Genomic DNA, 26,014 nt, shown 5'->3' with positions numbered 1-26,014 from the left:
GCTCACTGCAACCCCTGCCTCCAGGGTTCAAGCAATTCTCCTGCCTCAGCCTCCTGAGTATCTGGGACTATAGTTACATGCCACCATGCCTGGCTAATTTTTGTATTTTCCATAGAGAAGGGGTTTCACCATGCTGTCCAGGCTGGTCTTGAACTCTTGACCTCGTGATCTACCCACCTCAGCCCCCCAAACTGCTGAGATTACAGGCATGAGCCACTGACTTTATCCCATTTTTATAATTGAGTATCACAGATTTCAGAATCTAAAAACAAAATATCTTTACGGGTCTATCAAGGCCTAGGAATGTATTTCTGCTTCTAATTCACATTTTCATGTAATTGTTGACATTTAAAATTGTGAAATTGAACTATCTCATTCAACATAACTAGAATCCTATTTCGAACCCTCAGTCTCACTATTTGGCTAAATTATTACTTTTTGCAATTTTTAAGAAAAAAATCAATACATCATCTGTGACAAAAATACATGTTGAACATTTAGTGTTAGAAAAGATTTGTTTTTGTTTTAAATATCAATAAGTCACCTATGACAAAAAGATTAGGTTATCTCTAAGGCTTTTTACATCTTTAAATTTCTGGGAGTCCACTACTAGCCTGTAATTTCAATTTTTTATATTCACATATTTCATCTTCAATGTTCGTATGATTCAGGTTTTCTTCAATTACTGGAGCATGTATTTTGAAATATGACAGTTATGCAGAGGCACATTTTGTAATGTTTTGTCACAGGAAATGCTTATTTTAAGAACAGCATTGAACTTTCATTTCATGGAAAAGATCATCAAGAGGAACCTGCTATAAGCTCAGGTAACATATTTTTTCAATGCAGCTTCTCCTGTAAGAAGTAAGATAAGCAATACTTCTAGGCACCGTCATATCAGCAAATGATTTCAATATCCTTAGGTTACCACAAAGGATAAGGTCTCAATGGCCTGTATTCTTATAATAAGTTTATGTCAGATTTGGTTTGAATTGAGCTTACAGTATCAATAGAACTCTTATTTTTGTGATACTTTTCATTTAAAGAATCCAAAGGTATTTTCTCCTCGTTTGTTAGCTTAGCTGTTCTTAAATCCCTGCTAAGTAGACAGATCAAACTAAACATGCTGTAGTTTTATAGACAGAAAAAAATGAGACAGATATTCTAGATAATACAGTAGAGAGCTGAAATTCAGTTTGCCAGACAGCTGAATAACAGTCTTTCACTAGCTTCTTAACTAAGAATGAACACCCCTCCTCAGCAATGAGTTGAGGCTATAAAAATTATACTGACAGGCACTTAACATGTACTCTGTCTCATCCGATCCAATTCCAAACATGTCAAGTTTGTAATGCTTTTACCTCCATTTTATAGATGAATGAACAAAGCCTAGAAAAGTTAAGTAACTGTCAATGTCATACCACTAGACGGTGTTAAAGCTGCAATTTGAATTTAGTTCTACTTGTTTCAAAGTCCTTGCTTTTAATTTCACCTGATACGGTCTCTTCATTCTATACAGTAGCCCTGAACCTGTGCTACGCCTGGAGTCAGCCCGAGTGAAAAGCGTGATGTGGCTCCATCCCTTACACCATTGATTCCTGCAATCAGTGGTAAACTGAAGAAGCCCACTTTTGAGGATGCGAAGCCAATTATTGTTATTGAACTTGTCAACAGTATTTCTTTAAGAATGTGATGAAAGAAACTTTTTATAGCTATTTCAAAACTACTAGGCCTAAAACATTTTAGAAATAAAGGGAATATTTTACATTCTAAGTAATATGCATGGTGAGGATAATTCAGGACATTGTCACACTAATGTCAATTAACATTAACTTGTTATGTCTGGTTAGCTTTCTCCTTCTTATGAGCAACTCGGCCTCTAGACCCTTCAACACATGTACCTGAGACACAGAGCATAATTTTAAATGTAATAAATAATTACGTAATAAACTATTAACTATTAAACATAATAAACTGTTGCTAAAATAAATCCTGAAAATGTTATGCTGATTTCAAAACCATTTATTTGGAATCCAGAAGAAAACAAACTTCAATAAAGATTTAGATTTCCCCCAAGAATAGGAAACAGGCTTTAAAATATAAGAAATGAGTTAACAGTAAGAGACTTTCCACATGAAGCAAACACTTGTCTGACTAGAAGACAAACACATCCTTCAAGTTGACCCATTTGTTCCTCATTCTGAATTCAAAAGAGAGAAGTTAAATAGAAGACTGATTTTTCAACCATGTCTTGGTTGCTGTGGCAACAGACCACAACATATAGGTAAAGAACAACACAAGAAAGGACTTTGGGATCTTTCAACTGAAATGAATCATGTGGGGAGGGGAAGGGTGCCGTGGAAGAATGGCGTGACGAAGTAAGAACAAGTGTTTCCATTCAATAAACCTACAATATGTAAAGAACTGCATGAGGGCATGAAAACGGAAAAGACACAATTGTAACTTACAGTTATTCACAGTCTAATGGAGGATTGCAACAAAGCAATAAAAATTATATGGAGACCTGCACTTAACATGTACTCTGTGTCATTTTATCCTCATTCCAAACATGTAAAACTTGCGATGCTTTTACCTCCATTTTATAGATGAACGAACAAGGCTTAGACAAGTTAAGTAACCGTCAATGTCATACCACTAGACAGTCTTAAAGCCGGAATTTGAATTCACATCTACTTGTTACAGAGTGCTTGTTTTTAATTTCACCTGATACTGTCTCTTCATGTTATACAGTAGCCCTGAACCTGTGTCAATGCCTGGAGCCAGCCTGAGTGAAAAGTGTGATGTGGCCCTATCACTTAAAACAGGCTAATTTCTGCAATCAGGGTAAGAGAAATGTGAAATGCAATCACAATAATAATAAAGACAAGATATGAATGAAGTACTATCAAAGTACAGAGCAGGTGATTTATATGGCCTGATGCGGCCTGAAGGCCTCATAACTTTTGAATTTGGATTTGTCTTCAAGTCATGCATCTTGAGTCCTCAGAAGCCCTAAACCACAATAAAAGGCATTTATGGGCAAGGGAGTGTGGAATAAAAACAAAACAACTGAGAAAAACTTAATGAAGAAGAAAGATTTGGGCTGGTTCTTGAAGGATAAGCAGAATATTAACATCTATTGACGAAGAAGACAGACACGGGAAATAGACACATCAGGAGCAAGAAAAGGTATGAAGAACTCACCTGTATTGTCTTAGTTTTTTCCCCTCCCTATTAGGACTTAAATTACAATATTATAATGTTCTGTTTTTATGCAGAGTTCCTTCTTTGGAAAATTAAATTGTATGAGGGCCAGTGGAGGGTAATAAGTTCCATATCTGCATGGTCAGAAACTTGCTCAATACTTGGTGCTTGGTAAACGCTTGATACATTAGTGTTGCCTGATCAAAGGTATGAATGAGAAAAACCAAGACACGAAAGGCATGGAGTTGAGAGCTTGTAGAGTGTATAAGTGCCGATGAGTATTTTGAATCTAAGACATTGAGTGGTGGGTTGTAGGATGAAAAGGGAAAGTAGACATAAAGATACAAACAGTTTAATTGAGATATAAGGTTGGAACTGTTAGTAGTATCTACTGAAGTTTTTGAATCCAAGATTAAGTTGATATAAAACATATTTTACTTTGCTATGAAGTCTCAGAAGAGCTATATAAACTAGTACATCCAATAAACAGAACAAAGTCATTCAAAGATTACACGGCAAATTACAAAGTCCCTCCTATGAGCCAGCACTGGGTTAGGTGCTGGGTATACAATAGCCAGAAAAAAACACCAATGGCCCTTAATTCCTTCAATCATTTAATCAATTCCTAAGTACAATATAATTGGCTCAGTTTTATGTTGTGTGCTTGGCATGCAAGGGAAGGAGAGATAGGGAAAGAGTGGCCACTACTCACTAAAGAAAAGAGAAATGCAATCACTGTAGAAACAAAGACAAGATAAGAATGAAGTGCTATCAAGTACACAGCAGGTGATTTATATGGCCTGATGTGGCCTCAAGGCTTCATAGCTATTTGAATTTGGCTTTGTCTTTAAGTTGTGAATCTTGAGTCCTCAGAGGCCCTAAACCCTATGTCAAATGTATGTATATGCATACACATATAGAATTATATGTGAATCATAGCTCTGAAAGAAAATATGATACACACTCTTTCACACTAAAGTTTGAAAATCCAATCACTATATAGGAAGTGCAGGGAAAGAAAAGAGATAAAGACAAAGCTAAGTTGTCAAACAAATAGAAACAAGCATTTAAAAAACAAAGCCTGCTACACAGACCTTGAACTAACTTCTCAACACTATGTGCTGTGCCAACAAGAAGGCCAAGCCTGGCACTTTTTCAGAAATGTTCTTTCCTGATAGCACTTAATCTAGAAAAGCAAATATTTTCCTATTTTCCAAGAAATATTTATAAAAAAAAGTTTGATCGGTTCTGATTAATTTCACAATAAAAATTAAAAGTAGAGGTAATATATCAATTTTAATAATTACTATGGGTACAAGGAAAACTAGCTTTGAGGAAAGTTATATCTAAAATGATATCTATTCAGATAAATAGCAGTTTAGAGTATTTCAGCAGCTTTGATAAATGTAATCTACAAAACGCCCAATAAAATGGTTCCTTTAATCCTTGGTGAGAAGAGGAAATTTTCTATGGTTTTATAAGTACCTCTAAAAATGAAGTTTTAAATATCCAACTATAAGCAAGAAAATTGATACAGTAATACAAAGTTAGGATAGCTTGCCAAAGACTCTAAATTAATCTCATAACATTAGTAACAAAAGTAACAACAAAAGGATTGTTATCACCTGCATCTTTACTTCTGTATGTTTGGAAATTCCTATGTGAATAAACAGGCAGTCTCCCATTTATATACATATTATATTTCAGAAGTTCTTTTATAAGCCAGCTATTTGAAATTCTGTAAATCACTTAAAACTCTGGTTTGCTTTCCAGACTAGTTATAAAACCTGGCTTATTCCATAAGTATCTACTGAACATCAGTTTAACTCACAGAAGTTAAACTAGAATACATAATGTTGAATTAGTGAATTGTGAATTCTGGGTCCTAAAAAAAAAAAAAAAAAAAAAAAAAAAAAAAAAAAAAAAAAAAAAAAAAAGAGGAGAGAGAAAGAGAAGGCATGTGGAGGAGGACAACCCAATCCTACCCCATTTATTCAGCAATTCTGAAATAGAAACATTTGGTTTTCTGTTCCCTGTAATCTCAGTTTGTCTGAGACTCCTCTGATTTCTCAGGGCCCTCTATCAAAATGTTTCCCTATGTCCCACAGTCCCATTCACACCCCAGTGTGTGTTCAAAAATCACCCTGCCCTTCCAAAATGTCCTAAGCTCCAAAAGTAAAGATGGGACCACCCTCTCTACATCAGTTCTAGAGAGTACAGTTTTTGAAACTGGCCTGAAATCCCAGACTCTCCCATTAATAGCTATATCGTTTGGAATAAATTATACAGGGAAATGTAAACATGTGATTTCCTGACACATTACATAGGGTAGAATCTTAGCTCCTAGTTCCATGGCCTTGGAAATATTTCTCAATCACTCTATACCTTGGCTCCTCAACTTAACATGGGGAAAACACGACAGCTTATTTCATAAGGGTGTTGAAAGAATTAAGTAAAATTAAGCATTTGGAACAATACTGGTGTTCAGCAAATGTTAGCTGTTATTGTTTATCTCTCTGAATTGCCCTTTACTAAATCTGTCAAAATATGGTATCTCCCTCGCAGAGCTGGTGTTACCTACAAACATAAAGCACACAGCAGACTGCCTTGTGACTACTGAAATGTAAGAAATATTAGTTTCCTCTTCCTTTCTTAAGATTACCAGCTTTCATCTTTTAGATAACAGGAAAGCAAATTTCCTGAAACTTATTATTATGAATCTATCTTTTAATCCTCATAGATTTATTTGCATTACTGAAAGAGACATTGTAAAAGTGTTCTCTTTTAGTAATGCAATTAAGTCCATGAGGATTAAAAGATAGATCCATACAGGTAGGAACCAACAGAGGTAGGAACTTCTTTTGATAACAACTAAAAAATAATTGCTGAAGAAGGGCCAAGACACCTAGGTAGACGCTTGGGGATGATTGGAAAAGGCAGAAAACAGAAGGAAAATAGCACTGGTGTTCAGAGATAGGAGGATGCAGTGACCAAGAATCTTTGTTTTGTTTCCAAGATGAACAGAAGTCTTAGGATTACAGGTGTCAGTTGATTACCCAAAGGTAGAGAACCAGAAAGCAATATATCAGAAATTATTAGCAATCTTTTCTTAATCAAATAAGAGAAAACATGATTGGTTGTTGTCTGTCTATTTTAGTTACTGGAATGTGGTTGGATATTGACCATGATAATTGTTTTAAAGCTAGGACTTTTTCTGTCTCCTTCTCAGAATTTATGTCTCCATTTACCCATGAACAGTATCTCCAGAATATGGCATTAGCTCAGTTCTCTCCTCACTTTAGTCTTCTTAAGTGCTTCAACTATCACATGAATGCATCCAATTCTTTGTCTTTAGCTCTGATTGCTCCCCCTAATCTCCAGACCCATAATCATGTAACCACTACCTGCTAGTCACTGCCACCTGCTACCCAGATGTCTCACAGACATCAGCAACTAACTTAACATGGCATTACCTAATTCATTACTTATTTCCTAAACATGCTTCTCCTCTGTTACTTCATACCTTTGTTAATAGCACCATGTCATCCTGTCATGAAAACCAGAAATCTGGAAATCATTGGAGACATGGAGTAAGATATTACACGACTTTGCGCTCAAGAAATATGTAGTCTTAAAGGATACATATCTCTCTCTTCTTAAAACCAACAGTCATTTCTCCTTATCACTCTTATGGAATATGGGAGATCGCTCAGAGTGGTGGGAGAAATTATAAGGAAAGGACGCAAACCTTCTTGAATGGTCAAAAGGTTTTGCATAGTTTTGGGGAATAGTAAGCTGAAGGCAGCTGTTCTACCCTGAGGCAGAGGGCGAGGCGTAGGTACAAGGATGTTTAGGGGAATTTATCTTAAATGGGCTTGTTTACTCATGTTGTCCTAAAACCTACCTTTGCTCATCCATGAGCATGACTGCTTCCTGTAAAGGGTAATGATAATGCTAATTACTCACAGGTTGTGTTTGCTCTAGGCTGTCGGCGTTATTTCTGTACTGAATAGAAGCCAGTGGCTCCAGCTTATGGAGGCTTCTCACTCTCCAGCAGACCCCTAGCTGCTCTCACGCAAAACACCTGTGTCTTAGTGCTCCTGTCATCCATTGCTCAGCCAGAGCCTGCAGGATAGACTCAGCAGTCGGTGGCCCGTGTGAGCAACACTGCAAAGGATCACGATGGAACCCACTAAAACAAAGGTGAAGAGGCTGCACAGTCAGTAAGTCATTGGTGCCCACTCAGGGTTTTCAAGTTCGGGGGAATTTTCAAGTTAGGGTTTCATCCTGGGACAACAGTTATCTGCTCAACAGAAACAGTGTATGAAAGTATTGAAACAGCTGCCTAAAGCTAGCAGGGCCTCAGTTTTGCAGGCTCAATTAAGGGACGTAATGCAAACTGTGGTTTCCCATAACCCATGGTTCCCAGAAGAAAGCACACTAGACCTAGAGCTCTGGGAACAAGTGGGGAGAAATCTTAAATGACATCATGCACCATGGCAATGGATCCCAGTAACATCTTTAAAGTATGGCCCTTACAGAGCTGCTTTGGCCTCGCTCTATACAGCAGAGCCTAAAAAGGGGAGGGAGGATGAATCATCACCTGCCTTACTTTCTCCTCCTCCTCCCTCAGCCCCATAATTACCATGTAAAGATACAAAAGAGGAAATGGAGGTTTATCCTGAGCACTTTCCTCCAATAAATTGGGAAAAACACAAGGGATGCACTGTAGCTATGGGGCCCTGTCTTAGGAAAGTGGCATTAGATGGGGAGCTCTTGGCCTGCCCTATGGTAATGCAAGATTAACAATGCAATTTGGTATACGAACCCACTTTTTTTGACGTTTATAAAGAGTTAATAAAAAGCATGAGAAAAAATGGAGTGGCTAGCCCATTTACAAAAGGATTAATTGAGGCCATAGTAAACAACTTCAGTATGTCTCCATAGGACTGGTTAGTGTTAGCTAAAACAACATTAGAGACCAGTCAGTACCTCCTCTGGAAGGCAGAATATGATGAGCTGTACAAACAACAAGCCAACCAGAATCAACTGGTCAGGCAAAACACAAGGGCTGCTATGCTCCAGGGGAGGGCTTCCCATGTCAATGTACAACAACAATTAAGTTTTGTTCCCAAAGCCTATGCACAAGTGTCTTTGTGTGTTCTCAGGGCTTGGGACCGAATTCCCGAAGGCGGAGTTTAACAGGGATTCTTTGTGAATGTTGGACAAGGGCCTTAGGAGCCATTTGTTGAACTTATCAATTGGTTAACCCATGCAATTACAAGACAAATTAATCATGCATAGGCCACCGATATCTTATTGCTGCTACTGGTTTATGAAAATGCTAACATAGAATGTCAGCAAGCAATGCAGGCAATCAGAGGAAAGGCAGCTACAGTCAAGGAACTTATATGAGCATGTCAATTGGTGGGGATTGAAACACACAAAGCCAAAATATTGGCTGTGACATTAAAGCCTCCTAAAGTGATAAAGGAGATAAGCGCAAATTGCTTTCTATGCAGAGAGCTAGGTCATATGAAGTGGAAATGTTCCAACAATACAGACCAAAGTAACTTAGGAAAACAACCCCCCTCTATATTCCCCCAATGTAAAAAAGGGAAACATTGGGCAAATCAATGCAAGTCCAAATTTGATAAAGATGGCAACCCCCTAAGTAATCAGATGGGAAACTTCATGAGGGGCCAGTCCCAGACTTTGCTCCAAACTGAGGCAATGCCAGCAGTCTTCCTTGATCCAATGGAAGGTCTACAGTCCTCTCTCTCAGAGCAGCCACCTCTAGGAGGAGAGGACTGGACTTCTTCTTCCCTATTGAATTAGTGCTAAAAGAAGGAGAAGACCCTAAAAGGGTTGCAACAAGGATCTGGGGCCCACTGCCTCTGGGAACAGTGGGATTGGTCCTAGCGCAATCAAGCCTATCCAATAAAGGAATCAATGTGCTCACCGGGGTAACTGATAGTGATTATCAAGGTGAGATATTGGTTATGATAGAATGCAAAGGTCTGCATACTCTTCCTCTTGGTTCAAAGATAGCTCAGTTACTACTTTCACCATACTGAGTCCCAAACACCCAGGGAAAGGAAAAAAGAAAGGGGAGTTTTGGAGGCACAAGAACCACAGAAGTATATTGGAACCAATTAATCCCTGATCAGAGACCCATGATTACCTTAAAAATCAGATATAAAAAACGTACTGGCTTATTGGACACAGGGGTGGACATTTCAATCATTAGAGATCAAAACTGGCCAGAAATTTGGCCTTGGGTCACTAAGAAACAAAAACTTGTCGGCATTGGGAAGTGTATAGAGCCAAGCAGAGTGCACACCCCCTAATATCTTGTGATTACGAGGGAAGAAAAGCAGTTATACAACCTCTAATCATGCCTATACCTGTTAATCACTGGGGATGGGACTTATTAGCCCAATGGAGGATCACTCTGCAGACCCCTTTCTAATAATGGCCACTGTTGTAATTCCTCTCCTAACCCTGACGTAGCTCTCTCAAGATCCTATTTGGATAGAACAATGACCTTTAAAGGGAGAGAAATTACAATGAGCCCATGAATTAGTTGAGGAACAATTAAATGCCAGCCACACAGAACCATCAAACAGCCCTTGGAATTCACCCATTTTTGCTATTCCCAAAAAATGTGGCAAATGGAGACTTTTGCATGAGTTATGGGCTATCAATGATAATGTGCAACCTCTGGGGACCCTTCAACAGGGGCTCCCTTCCCCACAGTGAATCCTTGAGATTGGCCTATAGTCATTACTGACTTAAAAGACTGCTTTTATACCATTCCCCTTGCAGAACAAGACAGAGAAATATTTGCTTTTACAATACCAGCTATCTACAATGAAAGGCCAGCTCACTGATTTCATTGGAAAGTATTTCTTCAAGGAATGATGAACAGCCCACAGTCCTACCATGTGTCAGTATCATGTAAATCAAGCTTTTCTTCCCCAGTAGAAAAGAATTTCTTAATTGCAAGATTTTCCATTATATGGATGACATTTTACTAGCAGCCCCAATGGAGCCAGTACTTTTACGTTTATATGCCTCTGTCATAAGGAATACACAGTTAAGAGGTTTAATCATAGCATCTGAAAAAGTGCAGATGTCCTCACCTCAGAAATATCTTGGATACATACTAACTTCCTGGTCAGTAGGACCTCAAAAGGTTAAATTGCATATTGACAATTACACACCTTAAATGATTTTCAAAAATTACTGGGCAATATTAACTGGCTTCACCCCACCTTGGGCATAACTACTGACAAATTACAGAACCTGTTTCTATCCTAAAGGGCAATAAACCCCTGGACTCCCCCAGATATTTAACCCCTGCTGCAAAAATAGAGCAGGCTATTTCTCAGAGGCAACTAGATTGCATAGAACCCATGATATTCAGTCCAACTGTTTGTTTTTCCTACTAAACATCCCCCAACAGTATTAACAGGACGGATGGCCCCAGGGCTGCGCTTCCTAGAATGGGTGTTTTGCTCACATACTGGGACTATAACACTATCTCCCTATGTCCAGTTAATTAGTAAAGTCAACTATACAGGCGGCAAACAATGCAATCAATTACAAGGTTATGACCCTGATGTCATAAGAATACCCTTAAGTAAAAAAGAATTGGAAGCAGTCCTGCCGCATCTCTAGACCTTTAGATAGCACTCTCTGGTTATAGGGGCCATGCAGAACATGCCCTTCCCACTGACAAATGACTCCAGCTCTTATCTCATACTCCTGTAGTTATGCCTACAAAGTAGTTCACTCCCGCATACCTAATGCTTTAATGCTTTTTACTGATGGCTCTGGTAAAAATGGATCAGTGGCTTTCTGGTGGGAACCACATAACTTTCTCCATCTGGATTTACTAGCAATCAGAGAACTGAGGCTGGAGCCCTAATATTGGCCCTAGAAACCTCTTCCAGTCAGACCATCAATATTGTTAGTGACTCTAGAACCTTCAAATAGCCCTCATAAAGTCCACTCTCAAGCCCACCTTGTGTACACTTTTTTCTTCCACTTCAGCAATTGTTGGATCAACCTACACATCCTATTTTTATTACACACAGCCGGGCCCACAGCTCACTGCCTAGCCCACTAGTTCATGGCAATGATCAAGCAAACCTTCAGGTTATGAAGTCACTGCTTGACCAAGCCATCCAATCACATGAATTTTTCCACCAAAATTGGAGAAACTTAACTAAACAATTTCAACTTACCCAAAGACTAGTTAAACAAATTATCCTGCAATGCCCAGATTGCCAGCTCACAGGCATGTCCCTTCCTTCAACAGCTGTTAACCCTAAAGGACTAGAACTTAATCATTTATGGCAAACAGATGTTATACACATCCCTGAATTTTGAAAACTAAGATATGTACATGTATCCGTTGATACCTATTCCCACCTAATTAGTGCACACGCTCTTCCTGGAGAGTCCACCTGGTAGGTCATTAAACAGCTTCTCTGAACTTTTGTGTTTATGGGGCAACCCACAAAAATTAAAACTGATAATGGTCCGGTTTACACCAGCTCACAAGTTCACCAATTTTGTCACATGTGGAATGTCCAACATTCCACAACTATCCTGTACAACCCCCAAGGACAGGCCATAGTAGAATGTGTCCATTCCACTCTTAAGAAGATGCTCAAGAAACAAAAGGGGGAATATGGGTAAGGAACTTGCAACACTATTGGTCCAAGCCTTATTTACCCTTAATTTCTTAAATTTAGATAATAAATTTCAATCAGCTATAGAAAAGCACTTTGCTAAAACCTCCCAAGATATAGAACCCACAGTTTTATGGAAAGATGTAAATAGTAATGTATGGTGTGGTCCAAATGATTTGTTAATGTGGGGAAGAGGATACGCTTGTGTTCACACCCCCTCAGGTCCTCTTTGGAGTCCAGCACGATGCACCAAACCTTCCCACGGTGTGGCCAGGACCCAACCTTGTACTAGAAATGAAGGAAATGACCCCGCAGGACCCGCAGCCCTGGATGATGCTGCTTCCTTGGATGACACAGGCCCCGGACATTACCTGGCAGATGTTGAAGAAGACAGCTCAGAAGGCCGAGCAAATCCTACTCTGCACAAAAACACCATTCACTCCAGATAATTTCTTCCTTGCTATGCTCTCTGTTGTACATTGCAACTCACATAGGGTATTGATCCTTTTTGTGCTCTCGCTTTGTCTGCAACTCATATCTGTTACACTCTGCTGGGCTCATCTCTTAGATCCACCTTTTTTCTGCCCTGTTACCTGTGCAGACACACCCTTCCCAACCTCTGATAATGTCACAGTGTGGCTAGGAGGGATTGACTTACCTCCATTAGGGTCCCTCATTAATGGCACACATTGGACTGAGGTGCCAGGTAACACTACATATCACTCCACAATCCTCCCACTTTGTTTAAGTTATATAAGTTGTAACCCTTATTTTATACCGGCCCAAACACAATTATGGCTACATCATGGCAAAGGAAATGCTTTAACATTCTTGGCTGCAGGTAGCCTCAAGCCAGGAAATGCAACCAGTGCCACTTTCCCCAACATTCCTCCCTGTACTAAAGAACAAAGCCAGGAAAATAATGGATTGCACTTTGGCTGGGAAGTCTGTCATGGGGGATAAGCCCATGTTAGGCAATTATAACATCATAGACTGGTGCCCCCACAGCTATTTGCCAGCTAACCATACTGATGTCTATGTCTATCGTGGCTTCAATCACAGTTTCATAGGCATGTCCTGTTCCCCTATGATTTAGGCAGATGAGGGATGAGATATCCCAGAACTGAAGTACAGTCCATGCCACCCCAAAACACTCTACGGTGCCTGGGACATCTTAGCAAACCCCTCTTAAAACCTGGCATGGGATATAACATAATTCTAGTAACAAGTAGACTATGACCATTATTCATAATCACACAGATCACCACCTGATTTGCACCACCTATCCATATGTTTTCCTTGTGGGAATCAGTATTTCCAGAACATCTCAAAATTCCATGTTTGTAACCCAAGTGCAGGGTCAGGCTTGTTTTGCCTCATGCATCACTAATTGCAATATATCAAATTTAAAAATTACTAGTGTCATGATATTAAGAAGACAATTTGAGGCATTCCTACCAGTCAATTTGACACGTGATTGGCACGGTTCCTCTGCTCTTGCCACCTTAGAACATGCCCTGTCCCAATTCAGACACAAAAGATTCACAGGTACATTTACAGCCTTTGTAGTTTCTGCCATAGTCATCCTAGCCACTGCTATTACGGAATCAGTTCAAACAGCTTCCTTTGTGGATAACTTAGCCAGTAAAGTGTCTAATGAACTTCTCTTACAGCAGGATATAGGTCAAAAGATTCTTGCATGTCTGCAAGCCCTTGAGGCTGCCTTGGGATATATATGGAAGCCACAAGATGCACTGGCATTCTGACAGCAATTAAACTTCAACTGGGAGCATAAGCATATCTGTGTCACCTTTCTATCTTGGAATCAATCAACACATAGTTGGGATGAGGTGAAACAACACCTCTGGGGAACCTTACATGATAATGTAACTCCAGATGAAAAGCAACTTACAACTAAAATTCAAGAATCCTTAAACACCATAGATCTACATGCCCAACAAACAGCCATATGTAAGGATGTGCAAGAACATCTCTCATGGATAGACCCCCACTCCTGGGGGTCACTCCGTGATTGAAAAAAAATATTACTGATTATACTCATGTTTGTCTCATGTTGTTTACTAATTCTAGGATGCAAAGCTGGAAAATGAGCTGTAACTGCTACGCCTGACAAATCTGTTGCTGTACACATCTGTGCTCTTTAATTAATAGAATCTGAGGCAAAAAAACAGAAAAGGGGGCAATGTGGGAATATCTGTCAGAGTGGTGGGAGAAATTATAGGGAAAGGACACAAACCTTGAAAGGCCAGAAGGTTCTGCAGAGCTTCAGGGAAGAATAAGCTGAAGGCAGCTGTTCTACCCTGAGGCAGAGGGCGAGGAGTAGGTACATGGAAGTTTAGGGGAATTTATCTTAAATGGGCTTGTTAACTCATGTTGTCCTAAAACCGACCTTTACTCATGCATGCACATGACTGCTCCATGTAAAGGGGAATAATGTTAGTTACCTGCAGATTGTGTTTACTCCAGGCTTTTGACATTATTTCTGTACTGAATGAAAGCAAGCAGCCCTAGCTTATTGAGGCTGCTCACTCTCCAGCAGTACCCTAGCGGGTCTCATGCAAAATCGCTGTGTCTGAGTATTCCTTTCATCCATCACTCAGCCAGAGTCCGCAGGGCAGACTCGGCAATGGAACCAACAAGTTTACATTTTGATAAGGTCAACATGGTGAAACCCCGTCTCTACTAAAAATACAAAAAATTAGCTGGGCATGGTGGTGCGTGCCTGTAATCCCAGCTACTCAGGAGGCTGAGGCAGGAGAATTGCCTGAACCCAGGAGGTGAAGGTTGTGGAGAGCCGAGATCACGCCATTGCACTCCAGCCTGGGTAACATGAGTGAAACTCCATCTCAAAAAAAAAAAAAAGAATAGAAATTCTTCGTATTTACAAACTTATTTGCATTAAATTATGAGGTCCTCTGGGACTACACAGCTGTTGGCATATATTTTATTCATTATGGTGTTCCCCTAACTCCCTGGCATACTGCATTAATCACAGTTAATCTTCGGCTAATATACAGATATTCTTCAACTTATGGTGAAAGTTACATACCAATAAACCTATCATAAGTCAAAATTATAGTTAAGTCAAAAATGGATTTAATGGTGGCAACACAGCAGACGGTCCCCAACACGATGGTTCTATTTATGATTTTTTAACTTTATGGTAATGTGAAAGTGATAAACATTCACTAGAAACCATAGCCCCATCATAAATCATAAGAAGCTACTTGACATGCCATGAGGTTTTATCCCAATAAACACATCATCAAGTTGAAAAACTTAGGTCCAACCACTGTATATCAAGGACTATCTGTAGTCATGAATGAGTGACTAAAAAAATAAATGAAGTAAAAAATGATACTGAAACAGGCACAAATAAACAGGAGTACATGAGACGAAAATTATTTCCTGCTGGAGGGAACAAGGAACAATTAATAAAGGTGGTACAATTTGATCTGTTCTAAAGGGAGAAAGGCATTCCAGGCAGAAGGAACGCATGAGGAAAAAGGAGAGGAAAAAATGGCAGGATGTGTATGGGAATAACCTTATCAAATAAGGTTCAAGATTAAAACCTTGATTGCAGGGTAAATAATCATACTTTTTTTTTAACTGGAAGGCATATTACTTACTGATGTATGTAAAACTGTTAACCATCATTTAGGCTTTTTACTATAAAAATTTATAATCAGAGAGAGGTCAATAAGCTCCTGTATCTTTACTAGTCCCAACAAGTATTAATAGAGACTATGTCCTATTTCATGTAGAGCTACTCACTGCACCCCAAGGTTATTTTGAAGCAAGTCACCTACATCATATAATTCTATTTCTAAACAATATTTCTTTGAGTGTCTCCAAAAATAAGACTCCTTCTGCAAGTATAACTACAGTACCATTATCAAGTTTAAAAAGTAATAATTTATTAGCAACATTAGTATTCCATGTTCAAAATTCCCTGATATTTTAATAATCTGTTATATAGTTGTTTCCAATGAAAAAGATCCAACTGAAGTTGATTCATTGCAATTGATTGTTAAATCTTTTAAATCAGTCTCTTTCTCTGTATCTCTTTCTCTTCCTCCCTCCTTTTCTCCCTTCCTTCTCTCCCTCTGTCCCTCTTAGTCATTTTATTGTAAAGTAAAGCACATACCAAAAAAAACAAAACAAAACAAAATAAAACACACGCATTAATGAGTTATTACAAAGCAAAGGCCTTTGTAACCATCATTCAGGTCCAGGAACCTTGCCAACCCCTCTTGAAGGCCTTCTTCATGGCCCATATCAATCACACCTCCTTTACTACTTTCCAAAGTAGTCACTGTCTATACTTATAAAGTAAAATCACTTTATTTATATATTTCTCACCTACATGTGCATGCTTAGATGCTATAATTCTATCTACTTTTTAAATGCCTATGTTTCTTTTAATATATACAGTCCCATTTCACGATATTCCTTTTCTTATAATTTATCTTTTGAAGAACTCAGCACATCTGACCCATAGAGATTCACATAGACTAGATTTTATTGATGACATATTCATGCTGAAATTCAAGATATTTCTATGTTATTTACATATCTCCTGCAAAATGACAGTGGGAGCCAAAGGCTTAATCGGACTCAGGTCTAATTCATTTGGTAATATGAATCAATAGACAATATTTTCTTCTTTTATCAGAAGAAACATGTCTGGTGGTTTTTCATCTTGTGATGTTAGCAGTCTTTGATGCTTAAATGCTTAGATTTATTAATTTACTAAGAGTTGCAAGAAGATGATGCTCTAATTGTATCATTAAATTTTCATTTATTATTAGAAACACTTTGCAAAACACACTGCTTTACAACACTTCATTAACCAGTGTTACATGTCTTCTGGGAAAACCAGAATGAGAACCTGATTGTTCTCCTTTACCAGTTTTTAAGATAATAAACTGATTTCCTATCATCCAAATATCATTCATGAAATTTTGTGGAAATGTCATTATGAAATTAAAAATTTCACCTGACTTCATAGGATTTAAATCATTGCAATTAGGTTCAAATTATTTAGGCTCAAATTGTTCATCTTTGGCCAACAGAAGACTCTTCAAATTGACTCCTAAGTTGTATTATTAACAACTTAAGCAGAGACAGAATTTAAAATTTTCAGCTTTTGAAATCTACAACAAGCTGTGTTTGTAGAATTTTTTATTTCTCTCTGGAGTTCTGTCGACTTTTGCTGCATATTTTTAAAGCATTGTTATTAAGCACATAAGTTTTTGTTATTTTTATGTTTCCCTGATAAAGTGATTCTTTCATTATTATAAAACATCATCTTTATCTCTGGTAATCCTCACTGTCTACTTTATCTGACATTCTTATGGCCATTCTAATTTTCTTATTGTATCTGCCATTTATTTATTTATTATTTTTAATTTTATTTTTTTTCTCCCTTTCACCTTCTATTAATCTTCTATTATCTATTGTGTTTTATTCTGGTATCTTTCTCTTAGATGACCTTCATTTCTAAAATGATTTAATTTCTTCTAAGTTTGTATGGAGTTACATAATATATATAATTTTTGGATGTTTCTAATTCTTATTATTTCTTCACATCTTATAACATTTTAAAATGTCTTTTAGCTCATTTAGGAAATAGCAGATTTTTCTGAATTTTAAAATATTAAAGGATTTTCTAAGTTCACCAAGTTATCTTTTCAAAACTGTGAAGTCTTGGTCTTAAGATGTCCTGGGTTTCTTCTCCTGCTCTATTTTTATCCAGTCCTTCTCTTTCCTTCCGATATATTGTCCTCATCCAGGTTACTTTTGATTCTACTCTCTGTAGCTTCTCCTTAACATGGCTGGTCATATTACAGAGTTGTGAGCAACTACAACTTTACCCACCCCTTCAGTGCCTCTTGTTTAGGTCTCTTGCACCACCCTTTACTAGAGAGCGAAATCTCTCCCAATTTCAGCTCCTGTTCTCAAATTGGCTCATCACACTCTCCGGTAAGTACCTGTTGGCTCTTTTGGTGCCCTCCTGCTGTCAAGTCTGACAGACACCACACTACTTCCAGATGCTTCCTTCCTTACTCACAAACACTGATCCCATATGGGCTTAGGCTGTTGGTGGTTTGTCTCAGTTAACTTTATCAAAAGTGGTTCATGTGGATAACATGTCACTGAGTTATGTTATAAATTCTGTCCATGGGGTTTTGGCTTTGGTGTATGTAGAAAGTTGAAGCAATTCAAAAGCTATGTTGCTGCTACAATTGCTACCTTCCAACACTTTTATATTTTGGTTAAACACTTTCCAAATCCCTCAGATGTGGAAGAGGCCTTAGATGGACAGTGCCTACAAAGGGGGCAAAGAAGAAAACACACATAAACAAGAAAATGCAGTACTGACAAATCAAGGAGTTGAAATTCACCTCATAAATTAACAGCTTATGACTTCATTAAGCAGGAACTAGAAGTGGGCAAAATTTCTTAAAATGTATTTCACATGAAGTTAACGGAAATAAGGTAGTTTTGGTATTCTAGTTAGAGTAATTTCAAAAATAGTGGCCTGAGACAGAGTACTGTATACCACTTCCTTTAAAATGGTACAAAATGAAGATGTGGTAAAATATTTTCATAAAGTTATCATGGAATAAATCAGATAATCTGCCCAGAAATGCCTTTGCTTATACATATAACTCAGCAAATAAGTATTGTCATTTAATACGCCATTAGAGAGAATAAAATGTAGTCTAATTTTCCTTACCATATACCAAGTGATGGTCGGTTTGACACTGGAAGGAAAATATCCATCTACGTTTGGACAAGTGATCTTCTGAATACCATATTCTATATATAGTTTCTGCACTGGGAGTTTCATGGGGGAATTGAAACAGCTGTCTTTTTGAACAACTTCCAAGGGAAATGCAACTTTGCTGCAATATGTGGTGTTCCTGAAAAAGAAATATACAATGAATGGGTAGTATCTGCATTTGATTTCACATAGCAACCACATTAAAATGAACTAAGTGAAGCAATGCTACATATTGAGGCATCATTTATATATGTAAGTTCATGTGAGAGATAAAATGGAAGTGGAGGCATTTCCTCCAGCAATTGACATCACAGAATAAAAAAGGCACCATTAATTGCTAAATGTACTAAACTATTACTAATGTACTAAAGTATTTATACTTTCAGATGTGATCCTGAATGTGTGTTTGTCAGTGTATATAAATAGTCATGTGTCACATAATGACGTTTCAGGTAACGGTGGATTACACATGTAATGGTGGCTTCATAAGATTATAATGGAGTTTAAAAATTTCTATTAGTGATATCATTGTCATGGTAATGTCACAGGACAACATATTATTCATATGTTTATGGTGATGCTGGTGTAAACAAACCTATGCACTCTCAGACAAATAAAAGTCTATAGTAATGTCCCAGGCTTTCGCATTCACTCACTACTCACTCCCCCATTCTCCCAGAGCAACTTCCAGTCCTACAAGCTCCATTCATAATAAATGCCCTATACAGGTGTACCATTTTTTTCCCTCTTTCATGTTATATTTTAACTGTGTCTTTTCTATATTTAGAGAACTTAGGTCCACAAATTCTTACCACTGTGTTATAACTGCCTATAGTATTCAGTACCACAACATGCTACACAGGTCTGTAGCCTGGGAGTAACAGATTACACCATACAGCCTAAGTGTGTAGTAGGCTCTGCCATCCAGGTTCATATAACTACAGTCTACGATGGTCACGCAATGACAAAAATCAGCTAACAAAACATTTCTCAAAACACATCCCCTGTTCTGCTGTTCGACATAGCAAAATATAACTGTGTATATGTGTAACACTTAAAACGTTCTCAATAATACTGGGTGCAGGTAAGACACAGGCATGAATGGCATATTTATGCAGAGTCAATAATGGTATAAGCAACCTTTGGGGAAAAAAACATGTTTATAGGATCATAAAAAAGCCTTAGTTTTTGCCCTAGTAATCTTATGCCTGGATATTGTGTCACATAATCGAACAACAGAAAAGGGGGAACAGAGATAGCACATAGTCAAAGATGCCCATCAAGAGACAGATCAGCAAGGAAAAACATTTAAAGCCATAGAAAAATGTGACAAGTGGAATACTATAAAGAAAACTGTGGTACAATCATTCAAAGTTGTTGTGAGAACATATACAAACAATCAGGCATGAAGGAAAAAACACATTCAACTTCTTAGGATGACTGGGGAATTGCATTTGCCCTGTAATGATCACACAGGTTGTTCAGTCACCTGGAGGGCTTACTTCCCTCATCCCCTCCATATCACATGCAGGCCTTCTCTGTGAGCTTCTCCCACCTCATATCCGAATTAGGTCTGTCATTTATGGAGCACCTTGGACATTTCCTTGATTCAATTTGTTATAGTTCAAAATTATATTTTTTATAGATATGTATCTATATCCTCTGTAAAATATAAGTCCTACAAGACTATTTTTTTCTTATATTAATTGCATCTACTATAGTGTCTTAACTTCAGTAACTGCTTAATAAATATTTATTATTAAATAAATGGAATGAATGTAAAGCATGTGTCTACAGATAGAAACATAAAAAAGAACATAGAATAAGCAAAACAACTGATTTTTTTAGGGTGATGTGGTAAGGAGTCTATGTCTGCCCATTTTTGTGAACTTTGTCTACAGTACCAAAATGACTCATGAATGCAGGCTAAATATAGTGGAAGGGGTGGGAGATGCATTCTCAAAGATGGAGGGGGGCGTGTTAAAGATGACTTTTTCCAATACTTGGAAGGTGGCAAGGGGGAGTGGCAGGCATGACCCTTACCTACAAATAACAAAAGGTCTGCCACGTGGAAAATGGATTCTATAGGTGAAAGTTATAGAAGGTAAATTTAAGTTTAAAATAAGAATATATGTTCTGATTAAAAAAAAATGTAAAGAACAGTAGTTGGATTGACTCAGCTCCCAAAGTTGAACAGTATTGGGGTAAGAACATAAATAAAATACTGAAAGATGAAACTAACTTTATGGTCTTAAAGACATTCAGGCCTATGATTCTACATGGTTCAGTTTAAGGTCATTCTCAGCTTAGACATTTCCTTGGTGAAACAGGAAACTTTGTAGTGCTCCTACCCGACAATTTCAATTCTAGATTCACTTGAGGAACATGGGAGATAAAGATGTAAACTGAAGAGGTGCCAATCTGGAAGTTAATAAATAACATTAAATGTATATGCAGGAGTTAACATCCACGCAGCCCTACTTTTATAGTGTAAAAGAAGATCGGAAAAATTTGTGGAAGAGCTACAAGCAAGTAGTAAGTAATTAAGAAAACAATAATACCTGTACAGATACATTAAGATGCACAGTAGAGACCATAGTTAAACAGAAAGCTCCTGATGACTTCTTCCCATTGGGAAATGTCAACAGATGAACAATTACCAAAGATAAAAATGAGCTCAGCAAGCATGTATCCCAACTCTCTTACTATGTGGATGTAGATACCACAGCCCTCAGACATGGACAGGACTTGCCTAAGGTCACCAGCTAAGCAGTGGCAGAGTGGAAGTGATGGCCTGTTTTCTGTCTTCTCCTAATGCTCTTTCCACTATAATCTGCTTTAACTTCTACCAACTTGTATTAGAACCTAAATTACGAGAACATGAGTACTTCAGGGTCCTCAGAAACCCATATACCAGTCTAAAATCTACTCCAATAAAATTGAAGTTTCCTATGAGAGCCTCAGAAGGGCCTTCAGAGGTTATAGACATTCCCCCTTACCCCCAACCCCGAAGAACACAGCAGTCCAAAGGCCTTTCTGTGATAGAAAGGAGGTTCTTTTTCACATAATCATAACTTAGCTTACATTTACCAAAGTATAGTAATAGTTTTCCATCAGGGAATAGTTACTCTTCATGAGAGCAAAAACATCTGTGATTATTTATTGTTACGGACTGAAATGTGTCACCCCACCCCAAGGTATATGCTAAAGTCCTAACTCAAGGTACATTAGAATGTGACTACATTTAAAAACAGAAAACTTAAAGACATAACTGAGCTAAAATGAGGTCACAAGGGTATGACTAGCATCCTTATTAGAAGAGGAGATTAAGGGGAGACCATGTAAAGACATGGAAAGAAGATGGCCATATACAAGCCAAGGAGAGAGGCACCAAGAATGAAATCAACCCCGCCAACACCTTGATCTTGGATTTCCAGACTCCAGAACTGTGAGAAGGTAATTTTGCTTGTTTAAGTCACCCAGTCTGTGGTATTTTGTAATTGCAGCCCTAGCAAAGCAACACACCTGTTAAATAGCACGAAATTGTTAAAAACGAATAACCCAGGGAGTTTAGAAAACAAAGCCAAGCCGGGCAGCTAAAAAGTGACTGAGGGAATTAGAATTAACCCTGAAAATGGCTATTATTTGATGAAGCCTCAGGTTTTTAAAATTAATTTTTTTCTTTTTGTTTTGTTTTTGCAAAAACAACAATAATGCAGTTAAAAAAAGAGGAATACTGTAGAATAAAATATAAAATCTACAAAACTTTCAAGGGAAAAAAAGGGGATTTGAAAGAAATTTTACAGTAACGGTAAATTGCTTGGGTTATATTCTTAGATTGCCAGAGATATGGTAATCTTGTGCTTCTCAGGGGAAATTTGGTAGAAATGTAAAAAGCATTGTCATACATACATACATGCCATGCCTCCCAAAAGAATATTTGGGAGAATATTAGGACAGAGAAAGTTCTAAGGAGGAAATTGTAACTGAAAAGGCAAACCTTGCGCAAATGAGAGAGACGATTCCCAGTTTGCTCTAGGTCTTCTGATTTGGGGGCTAGATTTGCAGTGTCCAATAGAAATTAAACCACATATGTAATTTTAGACATTTCAGTTTCCACACTAAAAAATAAAAGAATATTTGGGAGGCATCACAGGTATTAAGGGAACCTGAATTTCTCTTCTGTGTCAGGTACTTTGAAAGATGCCAAGAATAACAGAGACAAATGAGCTCTCTCCCCTGCCCTGTTCAAAGTCTAGGGAACTGGATGCCTCCAGGGGAGCATAAAGGTATGCAGGTCCTGATGTCACGAGAAGGGACAAATAACAAGGCTCCACTTTTAGACAACTTTGATATGTCTTAGGCTCTGGAAAGAAACTCCCTCCGAGAACATTCTAAGGCCAACAGCCATTTCCTCTGCATACCTCCTTCAGCTCCCTCCAGCTAAACCAGGGAGAATTACCTGATTAAATTCTATCTAAATGCGTCCGACTTCTCCCCAGCTTCCTAGCACATGGATCATCTGGGCAAAAGCCCAGTAACTAAAGGGAAAAGAGAAAGTCACTGCCAAGAATCAGGCTACCTTAACATGCAGGTATAGTTGCCAGTGTCATTGAGGAGGGTGGGCCGGAACCAAAGCACATCTTTCTCCTTACTAATGCGGTTCTCAGGGAGGCGGAAGTTAATTGGCTCCTCAAGGTCCCGGTCCTGCCTAGTCCAATACCAGATGAGAGTAAGGCCAGCTGAATGGGCTGTGCTGTAGTTAAATTTCAGGAAGTGTTCAAAGAGTGGGCACTTGACGCGAGCTGGCTCATCTTCAAATACTTGGATTTGCCTCATGGTATCTAGTCCCCAGTCATCGCAGCGTTCTGAAATAATCAAAAAGAAAAAAAGGGCAGATAAGTCATTTCACAACAAAGGCCTCCCAAGAACACACCTTCTCCTCAGGACACCCAGTGTTTTCCAGGAACCTCTTTCTCTGGTCATTTTCTAGCCTCTGTCTAATAACTGCATACAGTAGGCAATTTTGGTGTGAAGAAATTCCCGTTCTGCATTATTTTTTATTTTCTGAGAAGCTCTTGAATAATGATTTGATCTGATAACTTGACTCTCATAAGCCCTGCAAGGTATGGGAGAAGGCTTCACCTAAAAAAGACATCACGTGGCTTTTCACTTTGTGGAACAGAGAATGTTTTAAGGAGGAGACTGTAAGAGAAAGGACTCCCAGTTAGCCCTAAATCTTCTGATTTTTGGGCTAGATTTGTACTGTCCAGTAGAAATTATAATGCAAAATACACATGTAATTTCAGACATTTCAGTTGCCACACTAAAAAAGTAAATCAAAGTAATGAAATTAATTTTAATATTTTGTGAAACCCAATATATCCAAAATATAAAAATAATTAGCAATTTTACATTTACATGATTTTTCTGTGGTACATCTTCAAAATTCAACTTATTTTACACTTACATCTCAATCTGGGCTAGACACATATATCTATGTCTACTGTCTACTTCATTGGACAACATGACAGTAAACCTCAAGAAATCAAGAGGTCTCAGTGATACTCCTTGGTGGAATACTCATTCAGAGCGAAAGGTGCTACAGTTTCATTGACAGAGTCAAATAAAACTTGTAATGGCTCTTATAATTTATTCTTTATAAAGAAAAGTAATCACGTACTTAGAAATAAAAAAAAAATAACTTTTAAAAGAATTTTTTCTTTAAGAAAATAAGAAAAGACTTATTTTCTTAAAATAGTTAAATATTTATTTTCTTAAGAGTAATATCTGAATGGAGGGCTCTTGAGGTCACCAGAGGAAGGCTGAACAGGGATCGGGGTGATGAAGTCCTATGAGCCACAAAACCTTAGAGCAATTTTCCACTTAGGTCCCTAATGTACACACATACACAAGCTTACATATGTATTTTTTAACTCTATAATCTTTCCTACATTTCCATTGACATATAAAACTTCTCATGCTAAGTATAATTGGAAAGGATATATTTAGTGTCCTATTACAGGTAATATCATTTTGAAAGAAAAGAGTTATATCATTCTTTTAATTACATCCAATGGAATAGTGATTTGCCATCCACCAATATCCAAACTAAAAATATGCAAAAGGCTTTTTTTTTTTATTCTTGAAGATAATGAAATGCTAAATGCAATCTGAAGGCCCACAATGTGTAAGTCTTTGTTAGGACATGGTTTAGCATGCCATATTTTCTACATTTAAATGAGGTCTGACCTTGGAAGCAGTCCAGTGAATATGTGCTGATTCAGTGATGTTTTTACTGCTCACAACATTTCTGGAATCTCTCTCTTTTTTAAAAAAAAGAAAGAAAGAAAAAAAGAGTGAAGGAGAGGAAGAAAGAGGAAGAGGAAGAGGGAGAGAGAACAGGAGTGTTGCTTTATTGCCTGGGCTAGAATGCAGTCTAAAAATGGGTATGCCTATAATTGTGCTTAACAATGGAGACATGAAAAAAATGAGGGAAGAAAATAACAAACAAGCAGCCAACAAATATTTCATTTAAAACTGTAAATAGATGTGATGTGGTACTGATAAGAGTGTGTATTTTGTGTATTTAAAGTGGGGAGTTCTAGAAATGTTTATTAAGTTTACTTGTTCCAGATCTGAGTTCAAGTTGAGGATATCATTGTTAATTTTCTGTCTCATTGATCTGTCTAACATTGATGTTGAAGTCTCCCACTATTATTGTGTGGGAGTCTAAGTCTCTTTATAAGTGTTATATATCTGAGTGTTCCTGTGTTGGGTGCGTATATATTTAGGATCTTTAGCTCTTCTTGTTGCATTGATCCTTTTATCATTATGTAATGTCCTTCTTTGCTTCTTTTGATCTTTGTTGCTTTAAAGTCTATTTTATCAAAGGCAAGAATTGCAACACCTGCTTTTATGTATTTATTTATTTTTGCTCTTCATTTGGTTGGTAAATCTTTCTCCATCCCTTTGTTTTGAGTCTTTGTGTATCCTTGCATATGAGATGGGTCCGGATGTAGCATACCGATGGGTTTTGGCTTTTTATCCAATTTGCCTGTCTGTGTCTTTTGATTGGGGGATTTAGTTGATTTAAATTTAGGATTAATAATAATATATGTGAGTTTAACACTGCCATTTGACATTAGCTGGCTGTTTTGCCCATTAGTTGATGTAAATTCTTCATTATGTTGATGCTCTTTACTTTTTGGTATATTTTTAGAAAGGCTGATACTGGTTGTTCCTTTCTATGTGTAGTGGTTCTTTCAGAAGCTCTTGTAAAGCAGGCCTGGTGGTG

At 37.8% G+C, this 26,014-nt stretch overlaps 1 protein-coding gene across 5 annotated transcripts in view; it reads right to left on the bottom strand.

Moving 5' to 3' along the window:
* Positions 1 to 24,465, bottom strand: part of LOC108302897 (interleukin 1 receptor accessory protein) — a 66,178-nt gene extending 41,713 nt beyond the window's left edge. For 3 of the 5 annotated variants that reach the window (XR_001824575.2, XR_005199855.1, XM_017526623.2), the window contains exons 1-2: positions 23,300 to 24,465; positions 18,670 to 18,856 (exon numbers count right to left, since the gene is read on the bottom strand). Coding sequence is in view for 3 of the 5 variants with exons in the window: in XM_017526623.2 (XP_017382112.1) it covers positions 18,670 to 18,856; positions 23,300 to 23,556 (444 nt within the window). In the remaining 2 variants the exon portion in view is untranslated. The remainder of the gene's footprint in view (positions 1 to 18,669; positions 18,857 to 23,299) is intronic. The other 2 variants (XM_017526624.2, XM_017526625.2) reach the window with 2 other exon arrangements.
* Between the last annotated feature and the right edge of the window lie 1,549 nt (positions 24,466 to 26,014).

This window comes from Cebus imitator, unplaced genomic scaffold, assembly GCF_001604975.1.
Source record: "Cebus imitator isolate Cc_AM_T3 unplaced genomic scaffold, Cebus_imitator-1.0 Scaffold43, whole genome shotgun sequence".
Taxonomy (NCBI): domain Eukaryota; kingdom Metazoa; phylum Chordata; class Mammalia; order Primates; family Cebidae; genus Cebus; species Cebus imitator.
This window is presented reverse-complemented; position numbering and strand designations above follow the sequence as displayed.